This window comes from Syngnathus leptorhynchus, chromosome 4, assembly GCF_054491065.1.
Source record: "Syngnathus leptorhynchus isolate UIUO chromosome 4, UIUO_Slep, whole genome shotgun sequence".
NCBI lineage: Eukaryota > Metazoa > Chordata > Actinopteri > Syngnathiformes > Syngnathidae > Syngnathus > Syngnathus leptorhynchus.
In genome coordinates, this window is record NC_141198.1 from 1,245,174 (window position 1) to 1,264,714 (window position 19,541).

General features: G+C 45.0%; 1 protein-coding gene across 2 annotated transcripts in view; it reads right to left on the minus strand.

Moving 5' to 3' along the window:
• The window catches only part of nelfb (negative elongation factor complex member B), a 40,271-nt gene that overhangs the window by 10,218 nt on the left and 10,512 nt on the right, over positions 1 to 19,541 (minus strand). For both annotated transcript variants that reach the window (XM_085909683.1, XM_085909684.1), the window contains 3 exons: positions 4,912 to 5,072; positions 3,590 to 3,689; positions 71 to 301 (listed from right to left, as the gene is read on the minus strand). In XM_085909683.1, the coding sequence (XP_085765809.1) occupies positions 71 to 301; positions 3,590 to 3,689; positions 4,912 to 5,072 (492 nt within the window). The remainder of the gene's footprint in view (positions 1 to 70; positions 302 to 3,589; positions 3,690 to 4,911; positions 5,073 to 19,541) is intronic.

Sequence of the window (19,541 nt, forward strand, 5' to 3'; positions counted from 1 at the left end):
CACAGGACAGTTAAACACTTGTGCAGGATCCTGTGTTTATGTGATTCAGTTGATTGCTATTAACACCTACTTCGCCTTGGCGTCGCATTTTTGGCGATGGGCTGAAGAAATTGTGCAGAATAGAAAGATCACTGCTGAAGAGAGCTGCTTCTTTTTCCACAATATACTGCTTTAGGAGCGGTGAAACCTCATCCCCAAATAGGGCTTGGTTGTCCTGCCAGATCTGCCTTTTCACCTCCACAGCACACACCTTGTACAGCTCCTTATCAGCCATGACCATCTTCAGTTTCTTCTCAGGTACCTAGAGGGTTTGACAGTTTACGTGCAGATTTTTTTAACTATCATGTAAACAGGGGTCATCAGCTTTGGTCATATGTGACTCCATTACCCGAAACATCGCACTTAAAAATCCAGCCACGGTAATGTGTATCCCTGGAGCCAGAGCACCCGACATAGAAGCTAATCTTCGGGAGCTGGCTCGCAATGGGTCTAGTCAACAGCGTAGGTCCAACAACAGTAGTTACTCGGATATAGTGATATACGTTGGCTCCAATGATTCTAGGATGAGGCAATCAGAGATCACAAAGAAAGACATAGTGAGGACGTGATCTTGCCAGAAAGATGAGTGGGCATCGAATAATTGTCTCTGGCCCCTTGCCTGTGAGAGGCAATGATGAGAGGTTTAGTAGAGTAGTATCGCTTAATCAGTGGATGGCTGGTTTCTGCAAGAATCAGGGACTGTAGTTTATAGATAAGTGGGCCTCCTTCGGGGACCGCCCTGACCTGCTGAGGAATGACAACCTTCATCCTAACCGTGAAGGCGCAACCACTCTTTCTACAAACTGGATTCGGTTGAAGTTGGGAAATTGCGTAAAATGTAAATAAAAACAAAATACGATTTGAAAATCCTTCTCAACCCATATTCAATTGAATATATACATATTTAATGTTCAACTGATAAATTTCATTATTTTTTGCCAAATAATAATTAACTTAGAATTTCATGGCTGCAGCACGTCCAGTAGAAGTTGGAAAGCTGAGAAAAGCTAATCACCTATTTGGAACATCCCACACGTGATCAGGGTAATTGGGAACAAAACATGATTAGGTATAAAAGGAGCATGCTCAGTCATTCACAAGCAAGGATGGGGCGAGGTTCACCACTTTGTCCACAACTGCGTGAGAAAATAGTTGAACAGTTGAAGAACAACATTTCTCAAGGCAAAATCGCAAGGAATTTAGGGATTTCAACATCTATGGTCCATAATATCAAAAGTTCAAAAGCCAGCATTTGTGATGGTATGGGGTGCATTAGTTCCCATGGCATGGGTGACTTACATTTCTGTGAAGGCAACATAAATGCTGAAAAGTACATACAGATTTTGGAGCAACATATGCTGCCATCTAAGCAACGTATTTTTCATGGTCGCCGCTGCTTATTTCAGCAAGATAATGCCAAGCCACATTCTGCACGTGTTACAACAGAACAGGCTTCGAAGTAAAAAAGTCCAGGTTCTCCCCTGGCCCGCTTGCAGTCCAGACCTGTCTCCCATTGAAAATGTGTGGCGCATTATGAAGCGTAAAATACGACAGGGAAGACAACTGAAGCGGTTCATCAAGCAAGAATGGGAAAGAATTCCACATGAGAAGCTAAAATAATTAGTCTCCTCTCTTCCAAAATGTTTATTGAGTGTTATTAAAAGGAAAGGTGATGTAACAAAGTGGTAAACAAGCCCTTTCCCAACTTATACGGTATGTGTTGCAGCCATGAAATTCTAAGCTAATTATTATTTGAAAAATAAAGTTTGAGCATTAAATATGTTGTCTTTGTAGTGTATTCAATTGAATATAGGTTGAAAAGGATTTTCAAATCATTGTATTTTGTTTTTATTTACCGTAATTTTCAGACTATAAGTCACGTTTTTTGTCATAGTTTGGGTGGGGGGAGCGACTTATACTCAGGAGCGACTTATGTGATTTTTTTTCACAAATTTTCAAAAATTTGCAATGTAGTGAAACCGCGATAAACGAACCGCGATGTAGCAAGGGATTACTGTCATTTGAACTGCAAGTGATGTCACCCCTGCCACGCGGGGGTTGTTTACATAAAGGGCAAAGGATTTGATCAGGGATGACAAAGATGACGAAGGGCCCCATGTACAACCGGCATCATTAGCGGCTTTGTTTGTAAGTGACACGGAGGACGAAGAGTTTGAAAGATTTAATGATTTGGAGTGACACAGAAGGTTTGAAAAACTATTATGGCTTTTACGCACGCCCGATCCTTTTCGACAGGAGCTCTCTTTCACTTTCGTGGATGAAAGTCGGGGGCCGGCGCTCGGCCGGGTGGCTGCGCGGGGACGGTGGATGGGGCTCGGACATGGTTTTTACGCACGCCCGGTCATACTCTGCGGAGCTGTCTTTCACCTCCGTGGATTGAAGTCGGGGGCCGGCGCTCGGCCAGGTGGCTGTCCAGAGACGGTGGATGGGGCTCGGACATGGCTTTTACGCACACCCGGTCCTATTTATGGAGCTCTCTTCCACCTCCGTGGCTGGATGTTCAGTAGTTGTTAGCTCGTTGAACTCTTGTTTTGTTAAATAAAGAGCCGTTTACCAAACCCACGTCTTTCTTGTTATTTTGTTAACGCTACAACATAGTTATGTACTAGATCACTGCAGCCCACGCGCGCCGTTGTTGAGATGGACCATAGATGTTGAAATCCCTAAATTCCTTGCGATTTTGCTTTGAGAAATGTTGTTCTTCAACTGTTCAACTATTTTCTCACGCAGTTGTGGACAAAGTGGTGAACCTCGCCCCATCCTTGCTTGTGAATGACTGAGCATGTTTGGGGAGGCTCCTTTTATACCTAATCATGTTTTGTTCCCAATTACCCTGATCACGTGTGGGATGTTCCAAATAGGTGATGAGCTTTTCTCAACTTTCTCAGTATTATTTGCTACCTTTCCCAACTTCTACTGGATGTGCTGCAGCCATGAAATTCTAAGTTAATTATTATTTGGCAAAAAACAATTAAGTTTATCACTTTGAACATTAAATATGTTGTCTTTGTAGTGTATTCAATTGAATATGGGTTGAGAAGGATTTTCAAATCGTTGTATTTTGTTTTTATTTACATTTTACACAATTTCCCAACTTCAACCGAGTCCGGTTTGTAAAAATAAAACACTATACCTATATAAAAAGGCACTCTTATCCAGATCCTTGCCGAGGAGTAATGAGATATATTGTGCTGTTAATTGAAATTCGATTGTTTTTTCTTCACACTCCATTCCTATAGTTTTGTGTATTAATTTCTGTAAATCTGATGTGCCTTATTATTTCATATTTTACAAGTCATAATAACGACTGCTAATTAAAAGGGCTCATGAAGAAAAACCCAGCGGTGGCCTGAAATACAGGAATGTATTATACTCATTACAAATGCTGACTTCTGCCTTTGGTTGAATTGTATTGTTTAACCCGTTTTTTTTCTAACATTTCATACAAAAAATAAAGCATGTATCAGTTACTTCTGATATTGTATCAATCAAAATCGGTAATATGTAGAATTTCCTTTCCCACACATACCTTGGGTAAATGTTTAAGCACCTGCATCACCACCGGTTGAATGGATGACATTTTGACCAGTGGAAAGCTTTTCTCCAACAACTCTTCAAGCTTCCCATACCTGTATATGTGTGAAAAACAACAAACACGTTGGGACTGGCACCATCAGAAACTTAATTTAATACCATAAATATCGTTCGTGTTATTCCTGTTACTCTATTATTCTGCTCTAACAAGTGAGTTGATTATGCTGTCATTCCTCACTAGAGCTGGGGAACCACCAAAGGCAAACACTAAAAAAGTCGATCCAAAATTCTTGGCCCGTGGGACTTTGTTGACAAATTGTACCCCATGCCCCAAACAAACAATTACAGTCTACATAAACGTCTGTGTCCAGCCTAGGCCCTTTCCAATGATGGTGGCAGACATTTTTTCCACCTACATCCTCCTGGACCCAAAAGCTGCTTTTGACAGATGTTCCTCACAAACTCTTTCTCCATCGCCAGCAATACCACTGAACCTTCAAAAAAAATATTCAACCGGTTCACTTCATAGCTGGCTGATAAATTGAAGAACACATTATTTTATGCTAGTTGCATACACTATTTCTTTAGTGTATTCTTGCGCACGAGTCAGCAGGATTTGAATGATGAATGTGTGTGTGCGCGCTTTTTTTTTTTTTAAATGACAAGTCGATTTAAAGATTTGGAGTGACATGGATGGTTTGATAAAATTGTTGTTTATATTATTGTTATTTCATACATAGTTTCTATATTGTTATATGGGCCTGTGGAAAAATTTGAACTGCAATGCGCCGCTAACGTTGGACTTGAATGGGGAGATTTGATTTGGAATGACACAGATGGTTTGCTAATATTGTTGTAATATGATAGTTATTTGAAATATACTTTATATATCGTTGTATAGGTCTGTGGAATAATTAGAATTGCAACTTACAATCGGTCCGACATCAGCATATGCGGCGCACACGCGGCATTGTTTACATAAAGCAAGATCCATGGATTTAATGAATTGGAGTGACACAGATGGTTTGGTAAACATGTTATTTATGTAATACTTGAATAACTCTGAATGTTACGTCAGGCCCGTTCTCAGCTCCTTGTTTGTGTATATGTCACGTTAGCATACCGTATCGTTTAGCCTGTTGTTGCTGGTTCATGTCTGTTTTTGGTGTTGGATTTTGACAAATAAATTTGCCCCAAAAGTGCAACTTATACTCCGGTGCGACTTATATATGCTTTTTTTCACTTTATTGTGCATTTTATGGCTGGTGCAACTTATACTCCGGAGCGACTTATAGTCTGAAAATTACGGTATCATACCTGTCCTCCTCCTTGCCCTCAGCAATCGTAGCCACTCGCTCCATCAGCTTTTCTCTGAGTTCATCAAAGACTGACTGGTGGAACTCCAATCTGGGTGTTCCGTGGAGATCCAGAAAAGGAAGGGCAGACTGGAGAGTTGGCAACAAAATGCCATTTTCCATCTGTGGTCATAAGATACATCAAATTGTTATTAGTATCTTATCTTAGTATCTGTTATTAGTAATGTCTAAACATGAACACGAACTTTAAATCTTTTGAGACTGCCTTTTTTAATCATTGAGAATGAATATTTTAGTAACATGGCTATGATTCAGACTGAATCTTTAAATCGCTTTTTTTTTTAATTGGGAAAAAAAGACCCCAGCATAATTATTTGGGTCAATAACTACATCTCTAACACTGATCTGACAGAACAAGCCGTTTAAAAATATGTTGTGTTGCGCAATCTACAGTAGTTTTAAAGTCAGTGCTCTATTAAGTGTAAATGTTCTGCGTAATCAATCAGCCCTGACCCAAAATGTGCCCTGTGGCAATGTCGTGTATGAACCATCTAGTGTCTACATTGATCAATGATGACAATAACAAAACATTGATTGAGGCAACTACTGGGTTGAATCTTTGTATGTATAGGAGACATATCATGGAAAAGCCAGTCTTTTTGCTTTTATATTCATTTTATTGTGCAGTCGGAGTCTCCAAGATTGTAGAAAAGTGTAATCTATCCCTCCAGGTGTTGCAGGTGTTACTCGATTCAGTTTTCTCCATTTTCTATTACGTATATTTGTCTATTACGTCACATCCTTTTGGGCAGGACTACCAAACAAGGAAATGGGTGTGGCCAAACGGCTTTGCAAATCCGCCATCTTTATTACTCGAAGAGACTTGTCGTTTAAACCAGGGGTCCCCAACCCTCGGTCCGTGGATCAACAAAATGTGCCGCCAAGCCGCACAGGGGGAAAAATGATACATATACATATATATAAAATACACATATACATATATATAAAATACACACACATATATATATATATATATATATATATATATATATATATATATATATATATATATATATATATATACACACACACACACACACACATATACACATGAGTAAGAATTTATTCTGAAAAATATAAAGATTTGGCAATTTTCTCCTAATTACACCTGTCGCTGTGTCTCTTGACAGAAGATGCTCATCTCGGTCACGTGACATGTCACCCCAGTCGAGCCAGCGAGGCAAGCCAAAATGGGCAAGAAACAGAGAAGTTTGGAATGCTTCTTCGGAAAGGGAAAAAAGCCCAATGAGACTTAAGAAGAGGCTACTACTTCTAAGAAAAGGAAAACTGCATTTAAAAGAACATTTCTGGAGTCCTACTTAAAATATGGATTTCTCCGGGCCCAGACAGTGTGTTACCTTCCTGCTTGAAAGTCTGTGCTGAGCAGCTGGCACCCACCTTTGCACGGATCTTCAACCGCTCCCTGGTGCTTCAAAAGCTCTACCATCGTTCCAGTGGCCAAGAAGCCGGCTATCACAGGATTGAATGACTATAGACCTGTCGCTCTGACATCTGTGGTCATGAAATCTTTCGAGAGGTTGGTGCTGAACCACCTGAAGGATGTCACGGGCCCTCTTTAGTTTGCCTACCAGGCAAACAGGTCGGTGGATGATGCGGTCAACATGGGACTGCACTACATCCCGCACCACCTGGACACCCCAGGAACGTACGCCAGGATTCCTGTTTGTGGATTTCAGCTCGGCGTTCAACACCATTGTTCCTGACATCCTCCAACAGAAGCTCATCCAGCTCGCAGTGCCTGCCTCCACCTGTCAGTGGATCACCAGCTTCCTGACCAACAGGAGACAGCGTGTGAGGCTGGGGAGCATCACATCTGACACCTGGACCACCAATACTGGCACCCCTCAGGGGTGCGTCCTCTCCCTAATGCTCTTCTCTCTCTACACCAACGATTTCTCCTCAGGTGACTCTCCTGTGAAGGTCCTGAAGTATGCAGATGACACCACTCTCATCGTACTGATCCGGGATGGTGATGAGACTGCGTACAGACAAGAGGTGGAGCAGCTGGTCCACTGGTGCAGCCAAAACCACCTGGAGCTGAACCCTCTCAAGACCGTGGCGATGACAGTGGACTTCAGGCGAGACCCTTCACCACTTTCACCCCTCACTATCCGCAGTAATACTATTTTCTCCTCAGACACCTTCAAGTTCCTGGGAACCACAATCTCTCGGGACCTGTAATGGACCGGCCACATAGACTCTGTCCAGAAGAACGCCCAGAAGAGGCCTGAGACAGCTCAAGAAGTTCAAACTTCCGCGGGAGCTGCTGAAGACCTTCTACACTGCCATCATCCAGTCTGTCCTCTGCACCTCCATCACTGTCTGGTTTGGATCGGCCTCCAAACAAGACAAGCACAGACTGCAATGGACAATCAGGACTGCAGAAAAGATCATTGGAATCAATCAATCAATCAATCAAGTCAAGTTTATATAGCCCTAAATCACAAGCAGTCTCAAAGGGCTCTGTCCTCTGCATTTAACCCATCCCCATGTGATTTTGATCCATCCCCTGGGGGAGAGGGGAGCAGTGAGCAGCAGCGGCGCCGCGCTCGGGAATCATTTTTGGTGATTTAACCCCCCAATTCCAACCCTTAATGCTGAGTGCCAAGCAGGGAGGCAATGGGTTCCATTTTTATAGTCTTTGGTATGACCCGGCCGGGGTTTGAACCCACAACCTTCCAGTCTCAGGGCGGACACTCTACTACTAGGCCACTGAGCTGGTAATAATCAACCTCCCATCTATCCAAGACTTGTACCTGTCCAGGATCAGGAAACGTGCAAGCAACATCTCTACAGACCCTTCTCACCCAGGTTACAGTCTGTTTAACTACCTCCCACCGGACGGCGTTATAGAGCTCTGTGCGCAAAACCACCAGACACAGAAACAGCTTCTTCCCCCAGGCTGTTGCTCTGATTAACTCACACCACTCTTAAAGTCTTAAAGTCATTGCTGTGTAATAACATCCTGCTCTCCACACCTTTTTTGAATTTTCTACACTGTTTGTACTGTGTCCTCTCTGCATCCATTGCAGCCTGGTCATCCTGGAAGAGGAACCCTCCCATCTGTGGTCTCTTCTCAAGGTTACTCATTTCCCCTAGTTGGAGTTTTGAGTTTTTCCTTGCCCTCCTGGGAGTTTAAGATCAGGGGATGTTTGAGAATATTTGTCATTTGTCATTTTACACATGTCCTGAGTGTTGTTAGTCACCTAAATGTTGAACAGAGACTGTGATGTACCGCAGTCAAATTTCTTGTTTGGCACGCTCAACCATGGCGAATAAAAACTCTTGAACCTCTTATCGCTACAGCTGACTGATGCGCCAAGCGCATTCGGCACATGTGGCGACAGGCTAGCTAACGAGGCAATGAAGCCTTCAAAACTGCTTCGGCACATGGAGACCAAGCATCCTGCATTAAAAGACAAATCTTAACCACTTCGGGTGTCATTGTTACCAATTACTCCTAGATGGGACCGGCTCGTTTCTGAGAAACAAGCTCGGCGCTCCCAATAATTCAACGTAATGGTGAGTTTTATTTTGATGTGGTTTGTATTTGTTTAAATGCCAACGGTATCATTTTATTTCATCATATTTATACACTTATTAGTGTGAAGGTGAAGACCTTCACACTATTGTTAGTGTGAAGGTGAAGACCTTCACACTATCGTTATTTTACTTTTTTGTTGTGCCCGTTTTTTCGTCCCTTAACTACTTCCACATACTTAGACCGATTCACTCCGTTCCACTTTTCACTTATTCCAAATATTCAGGAATCGACTGCTTACATTTTTTTCATTCCAAAAATTTTCCGTTTTCACAAAATTCACAAATCTCCGGCAATTTTTGCCCCATTCATTCTTAATGGCAGATTCAACATTTCACATTTACGTTGTTCCAGTTTGAAATTCACATAATTCAACACATTCAAATCACATTGGGGACATTCACGAACTTGCCAAATTCAAAAATTTCACGTTTTCACGTTTCAAATTTTCACAAAATTTCATTTTTCACTTCTAATTTCTACATACTTCAACCGATTCAACTCGTTCCAACTTTCAACTGTTCATCTTTTGCCTACCTATTCCACACCTTCCCATTTAGCAAAAATTTTACATTTTTCAGATTCGAAATTCAACCAAATTTTCCAAAATTTCCTTTTTCCACTCTAATTTCTACATTTTTCAACCGATTCAACCCATTCCAACTTTCAACTCTTCATATTCTTCCTACCTATTCCCTAAATTCACACTTACCATAATTTCCACATTTTCAAATTTGAAATTCAACCAAATTTTCCAAAATGTCCTTTTTCCACTCTAATTTCTACATTTTTCAACCGATTCAACTCGTTTCAACATCATTCTTCAGCATTACCCGAGTATTTATTCAACTTCTTCACCTTCACACGCAATTTCTTCAGGAATTGCAAATTCTAGTTATAAATGTATTATTTATTTATTTATACAAAGGCCGGTCCGCAAAAATCTTTCTGGCGCGTAACGAGTCCGTGGCGCAAAAAAGGTTGTGGACCACTGTTTAAACAACTCAAGGATGCTGAAGTGGACTTATTTATCACTTATTCACGATCGGACTCTGGACAACTAGATTGGGTTTTTAATAGTTTTGTGTGTTTTTGTCATTTTTAAATGGTAGCTGTTTTTGGAATGCTAACAGGAAGCTTCTGTCATGTACCACTGATGATGTTTGCCGTTTGGAAATATTTTTACTGAGAAACCGGAAACAGTGCAACTGTGACTTGAATGTGTTGAGCATTTTGTGTGGCATAAAGGATAGAGCTGTGTTTAACACAACTAATTTAAAACCCAATTCCAAAGTCGTTGGGATGTTAAACATGAATAAAAACTGAATACAATGATTTGCAAATCATGTTCAACCTATTTTTAATTGAATACACTACAAAGACAAAATATTTCATGTTCAAACTGATAAACTATTGTTTTTAGCAAAGGAGGAAGTGCGCCAGGTGTTCCGGACTCAAAAGATCAGGAAGGCACCGGGCCCAGACGGCGTGTCACCCTACTGCTTGAAAGTCTGTGCTGAGCAGCTGGCACCCACCTTTGCACGGATCTTCAACCGAGGCCAAGAAGCCCGCCATCACAGGATTGAATGACTACAGACCTGTCGCTCTGACATCTGTGGTCATGAAATATTTCGAGAGGTTGGTGCTGAACCACCTGAAGCATGTCATGGGTCCCCTGCTTGAGCCCTTCCAGTTTGCCTACCGAGCTAACAGGTCAGTGGATGATGCGGTCAACGTGGGACTGCACTACATCCTGCACCATCTGGACACCCCAGGAACGTACGGCAGGATCCTGTTTGTGGATTTCTGCTCGGCATTCAACACCATCGCTCCTGTCATCCTCCAACAGAAGCTCATCCAGCTCGCGGTGCCTGCCTCCACCTGTCAGTGGATCACCAGCTTCCTGACCAACAGGAAACAGCGTGTGAGGCTGGGGAGCATCACATCTGATACCAAGACCACCAGTACTGGCGTCCCTCAGGGGTGCGTCCTCTCCCCACTGCTCTTCTCTCTCTACACCAACGATTTCTCCTCAGGTGACTCTCCTGTGAAGCTCCTGAAGTATGCAGATGACAGGTTACAGTCTGTTTGAACTACTCCCCTCCGGACGGCGTTATAGAACTCTGTACGCCAAAACCAGCAGACACAGAGACAGCTTCTTCCCCCAGGCTGTTGCTCTGATGAACTCACACCACTCTTAGAGTCTCAGAGTCAGTGCTGTGCAATAACATCCTGCTCTCCACACCTTTTTGGATTGTCTACACTGTTTGTACTATGTGTCTTCTCTGCATCCATTGCAGCCTGGTCATCCTGGAAGAGGGACTCTCCCATCTGTGGTTTCTTCTCAAGGTTTCTCATTTCCCCTCGTCTGAGTTTTGAGTTTTTCCTTGCCCTCATGAGAGTTAAAGATCAGGGAATGGCTGAGAATATTGTAATTTGTCATTTTCACATGTCCTGAGTGTTGTTAGTCACCTAAATGTTGAACAGAGACTGTGATGTAACGAAGTCAAATTCCTTGTTTGGCACGCTCAAACATGGCGAATAAATTTTTCTTGAATCTTGAATCTTAATATTATGGCTGCAACAATTTATTATTATACTTATTATGTTTTATTTACACTTAATGTAAACACAATATGTAAAATTCAATAAAAATCACACATTTTCAAAATTCAAAAGTCCGCAATGTAGTGAAACCGCGATAAACGAACCGCGAATGTAGCAAGGGATTACTGTCATTTAAACTGCAAGTGATGTCACCGGCACCGCGCGGCAGTTGTTTTCATAAAGGACAAAGGATTCGATCATGGGATGACGAAGATGACGAAGGGCCCCACGTTTGAAGGATTTACTGATTTGGAGTGACACAAGGTTTGACAAACTTATTTATGTTATAGTTATATGATATATTTTATTTCATGTAACAACTTGTATAAGTTTTTATCGTTACAGTTCAGTAGTTGTTGGCTCGTCGAACTCTTGTTTTGTTAAATAAAGAGCCGTTTACCAAACCCACATATTTCCTGGTACTTTGTTAATGCTACAATATAGTTATATACTAGATCTGTGCGGCGCGCACGCGGCGTTGTTGACAAAGGACGAGGAATTTGATCGATGGATTTAATGATTAGGAGTGACACAGATGGTTTGATAATATTATTGTTATCTGAAATATACTTTATCGTTATATGGGTCTGTGGAATAATTAGAAATGCAACTTACAACGAGTCCGACGTCAGCGGCGCATATGCGGCGCATACGCGGCATTGTTTACATGAAGGACGATTGATGGATTTTATGAATTGGAGTGACAGATGGTTTGATAAACGTGTTATTTATGTAATACTTATTTGAATAACTGAATGTTACGTCAGGCCCGTTCTCAGCTCCTCGTTTGTGTATATGTCACATTAGCATACCGTATCGTTTAGCCTGTTGTTGCTGGTTTATGTCTGTTCTTGGTGATGGATTTTGACAAATAAATTTGCCCCAAAAGTGCGAGTTATACTCCGACTTATATATGTTTTTTTTCCACTTTGTGCATTTTATGGCTGCTGCGACTTATAGTCCAGAGCGACTTATAGTCCGAAAATTACGGTATATGTAATGAATACTTGTGAGACTGCTGGTTTTAACTGCTGAAGGGAAATGTGCTTTTAGCAGTTTGCAAACACATTTTTAGGGTTGTGTGAAACATATAATCATATCAATATAATATCTAGTATTGGAGTGCTTGTGTGGATTGGTGGGGGGTGAGGAATGTGGAGGCACACTGCATGAACTTGTTTTCTTCTAAGAGTTGTGGAACAGGGAGGCCCAGGAAGGGAGTACCAGACAGGGAGTACGGGATGAAGGGAGTACCGGACGATAACACCTCAAGGTCGGTGAGGAACGAGAACAAAGAACAACACCACGTCCAGGTGGTCGGGCTTCGAGAGGAAAATCCCCAACTCCTGACCACAGTGATGACACCTCGACGGGGAGGAGATGACCATCGACCAATCATCACACAATATTTTGCATGCTTTAATATTCATATTGTGTTTCTTTAAAACTGGGCAACCCGGAAGAATGTGTCGTCTTTTGGTGGTCACAAAAACGCACGAGTTTTAGTGTGAGGGACCCGGGACCCAGGCCTGTATTAGTGCGCTTTGTTAGGAATAAACATTTAGTAAATTTGGTCTGATTGATCTACTGGTCTTCTCTTTGACAGAACGAACTCGCAAAATTGTTAGGTGCGCCAGTGTGTGGATTAGGACATAGAAACTTGTGTTAAGTGTTGATCGTAATTTGGAGTCAGATCAATAGCTAAAATCCGTATCCTAACACTGCCTTGTTCAGGGTTAAAAATTAAGTGGATAAAAACATTTTTGTGCTATCGCTCATCTATTTGGAACCTTATGCCTGATTATATATTTTCTCAATTTTGAGGTCTTTGTACTTTTATGTGACAACAAAGTAGAAAAATTTACTTTTGGCTTTATGTAATTTCCAAACCAATGATTGTGGATTGGTCCTTGATATAGTATCATGATCACTCCCCAAAAATGCTTTACTTTGAATAGCTGTGGTTCAAAATATCATTATTTTGGTCAGCCAATACATCAGTTGTAAAGCTTGGCGTTCAAACTACATAGATTTCTTTTTTTTAAACAAATTTCACATATCTGTTACACCAAAAGAGTTTCCGACAGCCATGGATGCGATTCCCTCTAGAATTTTGATGATTTTGAAAGGGGTGGAAAGAACAGCCTGCTTGTCAAAAGTGGACCCTAAGATGACTTTGGATATGTTTACTTACTACATCAGTAGATAATATACACTGGGTAATAAAAAATCTGGTAAATTCCATACAAATAACCTGTTAATTAAGTTGACTCTGATTTTACTCTTTCTGGAAAAATATACTGTTTGGTATAAACTAAACAAGTCTTGATCGCTTTTTTGGTTCCTTTATCACAAACAATTTATTTTAGGTTAGATTACCTGACATGTTTCGACGTGTACTTCCGCCTTCAAGTATACGCCGAAATATGTCAGGTAATGCAACCTAAAATAAATTGTTTGTAATAAAAACCCAAAAAGCGATTGACAAGTGAAACAAAAGGAACTTAGTACAACTAAACAAGTCTTGAGCAAAATTCCGAAACCCCAAATACATATTTACTCCTGCTCTCTCTCAGGATAACAAAAATATTAACAAAGACTAAAAATTACCTGAGAGAAAGGGAACCGTTTGTAAAATTGGGTAATCACTGCTCTGGATATTTCGACATAGCTTGTGGTTTCCCACAAGGGTCAGTAATATGCCCTAAATTGTTAATTTTGTATATAAAATATATGTGCAAAGTCTCTAAAGAATTAAAACTCATCTATTTTGCAGATGAGACCAATATCTTTTGTTCAGGTAATTTTTTTTTTTCAAAGTCAAAGTCCGCTTTATTGTCAATTTCTTCACATGCCAGGCACACAAAGAGATCGAAATTACGTTTCCCACCGTCCCACGGTGACTAGACAGTACACAACACGCACATCAAACAGCACAAAGAGTAAAAACGAACAGACAAGAGCAACAAATAAGTAATAAGCAAATAACCCAAATAATAAACAATAAATAAATAAAGAGACAAATAAGAGCAGCAAAATGGAGCAAGCGCGCTAATAGCAGACAGCCAGATCATAGCGCAAAAGAACAGGACGTCATGTAGCAGAGGGGGGAGGGAATTCAGGATCCGGACAGCTTGGAGCACGAAGCTGTCCCCGAGTCTGGTGGTGCGGGAGCGCAGGCATCTGTATCTCTTCCTAGAGGGCAGAAGTACAAACAAAGAGTGAGCGGGTTGACTCTCATCACACACAATCGCAGCCGCTTTGCGGGTGAGACGGGAGGCGTAAACTTCCTTCAGGGAGGGGAGTGGAGCCCCGATGATTTTACTCGCAGTGGTCACTATGCGCTGCAGGGCCTTCATGTTGTACTCCGAGCAGCCACCACCCCACACAGCGATGCAGCTGGAGAGGACGCTCTCAATGGTGCCACGGTAGAATGTGGTCATGACGGCGGGAGGAGCACTTGCCCGGCTGAGTTTCCGCAGAAAGTACAGGCGGCGCTGGGCCTTCTTCGCCAGCGACGCAGTGTTGGTGGTCCAGGAGAGGTCCTCACTGATGTGCACCCCCAGGAATCTGGTGCTACTCACTCTCTCCACCACAGCTCCGTCGACGGTCAGCGGCAGGTGGTGGGTGTGACCCTTCCGGAAGTCAATGATAATCTCCTTGGTCTTGTTGACGTTCAGCAGAAGGTTGTTGTCCCTGCACCAAGCGGCCAAAAGGTCGACCTCCGATCTGTAGTGAGTCTCGTCGCCACCGGTGATCAGACCCACCACAGTCGTGTCGTCGGCATATTTCAGCACGCGGTTGCTGCCGTAGGTCGCAGTGCAGTCATGCGTCAGCAGGGTGAAGAGCAGCGGACTGAGCACGCAGCCTTGAGGGGCCCCCGTGCTCAGCGTGATGCTGCCGGAGACATTGTCGCCCACACGCACTACTTGAGGCCTCTGACAGAGGAAGTCCAGTAGCCAGTTGCAAAGGGAGGAACTGAGGCCCAGCTTGACAAGTTTGCAAATGAGACGCTGTGGAACAATGGTGTTGAATGCAGAACTGAAGTCCACAAACAGCAATCTCACATACGAGTCCCTGTTCTCCAGGTGGGTGAGGGCAGAGTGGAGGGCAGAGCAGATGGCATCCTCAGAGGACCGATTGGGTCGGAAGGCAAACTGGAAGGGGTCCACGGTGGGGGGAAGAACAGATCTGACGTGCGCCAAGACAAGCCTCTCAAAGCACTTCATGACGATGGGGGTCAGTGCCACAGAACGGTAGTCATTGAAGCAGGAGGGAGCAGGATTTTTCGGCACAGGTATGATGGTGGCAGCCTTGAAGCAAGACGGGACGACGGCCTGCCGCAGGGAAATGTTAAAGATGTCCGTGAAGACATCCATCAGCTCCTCAGCGCAGTCCTTCAGCGCCCGTCCCGGGATGTTGTCCGGGCCCGCCGCCTTACGGGTGTTGATAGCAGCAAGCGTCTTCCTCACGCTAACGGCAGAGAGGCACAGAGGCTGCTCGTCCGGATGGGGAGGGGTCTTCAGCGGGCAAGTGTCGTTCTGAGCGTCGAAGCGAGCAAAGAAGCGGTTCAGTTCGTTGAGCAGAGGGACGTCGCCCTCACAGCTCTGCGGCGCGGGCTTGTAGTCCGTGATTGTCTGTATGCCTCGCCACAGGCTCCGAGCATCCTTGCGGTCTTTGAAGTGAGCAGTAATCTTGGAAGAGAACACCTTTTTCGCATCCTTGATGCCCCGGGACAGTTTCACCCTTGCTGATCGCACGCTCGCTGCATCCCCAGCCCTGTAGGCTTTGTCTCTGGCCCTCAGGAGCCCAAGGACAGCCCCTGTCAGCCATGGCTTCCAGTTAGCCCGAGTGACGACGTACTTTGTAAGGGTCACATCATCAATGCACTTAGCGATGTAAGAGGTCACAGAGTCAGCATACTCCTCAATGTCCGTCCGATTGTCGCAAGTGGCTGCCTGCTTAAACATTTCCCAGTCTGTAGTGCCAAAGCAGTCCCGAAGAGCATCAGAGGCCCCCTCAGGCCACACCCTAACACGTTTGCGAACCGGCCTGGAAGTTCTCTCACTCTGTCTGTACGCGGGGGTAAGCAGAACGGTGACGTGGTCAGAAAGTCCGATGTTGGGGAGGGGGTGGCCTTGAAAGCTCCTTTATGTGCAGTGTAGACCAAGTCCAGGAAGCTGCCACCACGCGTTGGAAAAGTAACATGCTGGTGAAGCTTTGGAAAGACAGACTTCAGGTCAGCATGATTAAAATCACCAGCGAAGATGATGAGACCGTCAGGGTGCGCCGTCTGCTGATCACTGACAGCCCGATACAGTTCAGTAAGGGCCGTGATCCTGTCACTTCCAACGTTGGAAGGCGGGATGTAGACCGCGACAAGCAGAATCGCAGCAAACTCCCTTGGTAGGTAAAAAGGACGGCACTTAACGATCACAAACTCCGCCAGTGGCGAGCAGTGCCTGCATACCACTACAGAGTCCCGGCACCATTCGTCGCGGATGTAGATACATATACCTCCTCCACGCGATTTCCCTCCTTCTTCAATTGCCCGGTCCGCTCGAAAGCATGCCAGCCGCTCCAGTTGCACAGCAGAGTCCGGAATGTTGACATTCAGCCAAGTTTCAGTGAACACGAACACGCAGCAGTTGCTCACTGCCCGGTTCGTGGATCTCAGCAGACGAATGTAATCCATCTTGTTGTCCAGCGACCGGACATTCGCCAGAAGAATGGAAGGCACGGCCGGGCGAGTTGGGTTCACCGCTAGCCTGGCCCGGACTCCTCCGCGCTTTCCCCTCTTCTGCCTCCTCGCACACCGCTTCCGACGCTGCTTGTCCGGGGAAGGAGTAGCAGACGAGTCCGGCGATTATTCAGGCCGGAGCAGTCCCAGTGACTTTAATGTCCCCGTATCAAAGTCCGAAACGCCGCAAAACTCGCTTTCGCCGATGTCGAGCAGAACCTGCCTGCTGTACTTGTAGCGCAACATGGTACGATCAGACAAACACATAAAACTGTCTGACAAACACTTATTAGATGAACAAAACACCGATCGGTTGGGACGGAGAGAGGCCGCTGCGTGTGCACGCGCCGCCATCTTAATGAATAACATCCAACAAGCGGAATCAGTGTTAAATGAGGAAATGAAAACAATAAAAATATGGTTTGACTGGAACACACTATCATTAAATGTATGTAAGACCAAGTTTATGTTATTTGGCAAAGGCACAGCAAACATAAAGGTATGAATAGAGATAGATGGGACTGAAATTGAAAGGGTGCAGGAAAATAAATTTTTGGGAGTTATAATAGATGACATGATGAGTTGGAAGCCACACCTCAAACACGTACGGTCCAAAATTTCAAGAAGCATTGCAGTTATATACAGAGCAAAAGAATGACTGGATTCGGGCACAGCACCAAAAGGAAACGTGGGTCCCCCTTCCAATGGGCTCACCACATGTGGGAGGGCCCAAAGGGGTCGGGTGCAGTGTAAGCTGGGCAGTGGCTAAAGGCAGGGACCTTGGCAGTCCAATCCCTGGCTGCAGAAGCTGGCTCTTGGGACATGGAATGTCACCTCTCTGACTGGAAAGGAGCCCGAGCTGGTGTGCAAGGCAGAAAAGTTCAGACGAGACATAGTCGGACTTGCCTCCACACACAGTTTGGGTTCCGGTACAAGCCCTTTCGAGAGGGGCCGGACTCTCTTCCACTCTGGAGTTGCTCACGGTGAGAGACGTCGAGCAGGTGTGGGTATACCTATTGCCCCCGACTGGGTGCCTGCACATTGCGGTTCACCCCAGTGAATGAGAGGATAGCCTCCCTCCACCTTCGGGTGGGTGTACGAGTCCTGACTGTTGTTTGTGACTATGCACCAAACAGCAGCTCAGAGTACCCAAACTTTTTGGAGTCCTTGGAAGAAATGCTGGAGAGCGCTCCTTCTGTGGACTCCATCGTTCTACTGGGTGACTTCAATGCTCACGTGGGCAATGACAGTGAGACCGTGTTTGTGAGGAACAGCCCCCCCCCAATCTGAACCCGAGCGGTGTTCTATTGTTGGACTTCTGTGCTCGACACGGATTTTCTGTAATGAACACCATGTTCAAAAATAAGGGAGTCCATGTGTGCACTTGGCACCAGGACACCCTAGGCCGCAGTTCGATGATCGACTTTGTAGTCATGTCATCGGATTTGCGGCTGCATGTTTTGGACACTCGGGTGAAGAGAGAGGCGGAGCTGTCAACTGATAACCACCTGGAGGTGGGTTTGCTCCGATGGTGGGGGAAGATGCCAGTCCAACCTGGCAAGCCCAAACGCACGCATGGCAGATTCCCCTGTCAGGAAGAGCTTCAACTCCCACCTCCGGCAGAGCTTTTCCCACGTTCCGGAGGTGGCAGGGGACATTGAGTCCAAGTGGACCATGTTCCGTTCCCATTGATGAGGCAGTCGACCGGAACTGTGGCCGTAAGGTAGTTGGTGCCTGTCGTGGCAGCAATCCCCGAACTCGCTGGTGGACACCGGCGGTAAGGGATGCTGTGAAGCTGAAGACGGAGTCCTATCGGGCTGTTTTGGCCTGCGGGTTTCCGGAGGCAGCTGACAGGTACCGGATGACCAAGTGGAACGCGGCTTCTGCGGTTGCTGAGGTAAAAACCCGGGCGTGGAAGGAGTTTGGCGAGGCCATGGAAAACGACTTCCAGAGGGCTTTGAGGAAATGCTGGGCCACCATCCGGCGTCTCAGGAGGGGGAAGCAGTGCACAGTCACCACTGTTTACAGTGAAGATGGCATCTGCTGACCTCGACTCGGGGCGTCGTGAGTCGGTGGGGAGAGTACTTCAAAGACCTCCTCAATTCCACCGATAGGCCTTCCATTGCGGAAGCAGGGCCTGGAGACTCTGAGGTGGACTCTCCAATCTCTGGGATCGAAGTCACTGAGGTAGTTAAAAAACTCCTCGGGGGCAAGGTCCCGGGGTGGATGAGATCTGCCCAGAGTTTTTAAAGGCTCTGGATGTTGTGGGGCTGTCATGGCTGACACGCCTCTACAGCACTGCGTGAACATCGGGGTGCCTCTGGATTGGTAGACTGGGGTGGTGGTTCCCCTATTTAAGAAGGGGGACTGGATGGTGTGTTCCAACTGTGGGGGAATCACATTACTAAGCCTCCCTGGTCAGGTCTATTCAGGGGTGCTGGAGAGGAAGGTCCGTCGGGAGGTCGAACCTCAGATCCAGGTGGAGCAGTGTAGCTTTCGTCCTGGCCGTGGAACAGTGGACCAGCTCTACACCTTCGGCAGGATCCTCGAGGGGGCATGGGAGTTCGCTCAATCAGTTCACGGGTGTTTTGTGGACTTTGAGAAGGTGTTCAACCATGTCCCTTGGGAAGTTCTGTGGAAGGTGCTTCGGGAGTACGAGGTG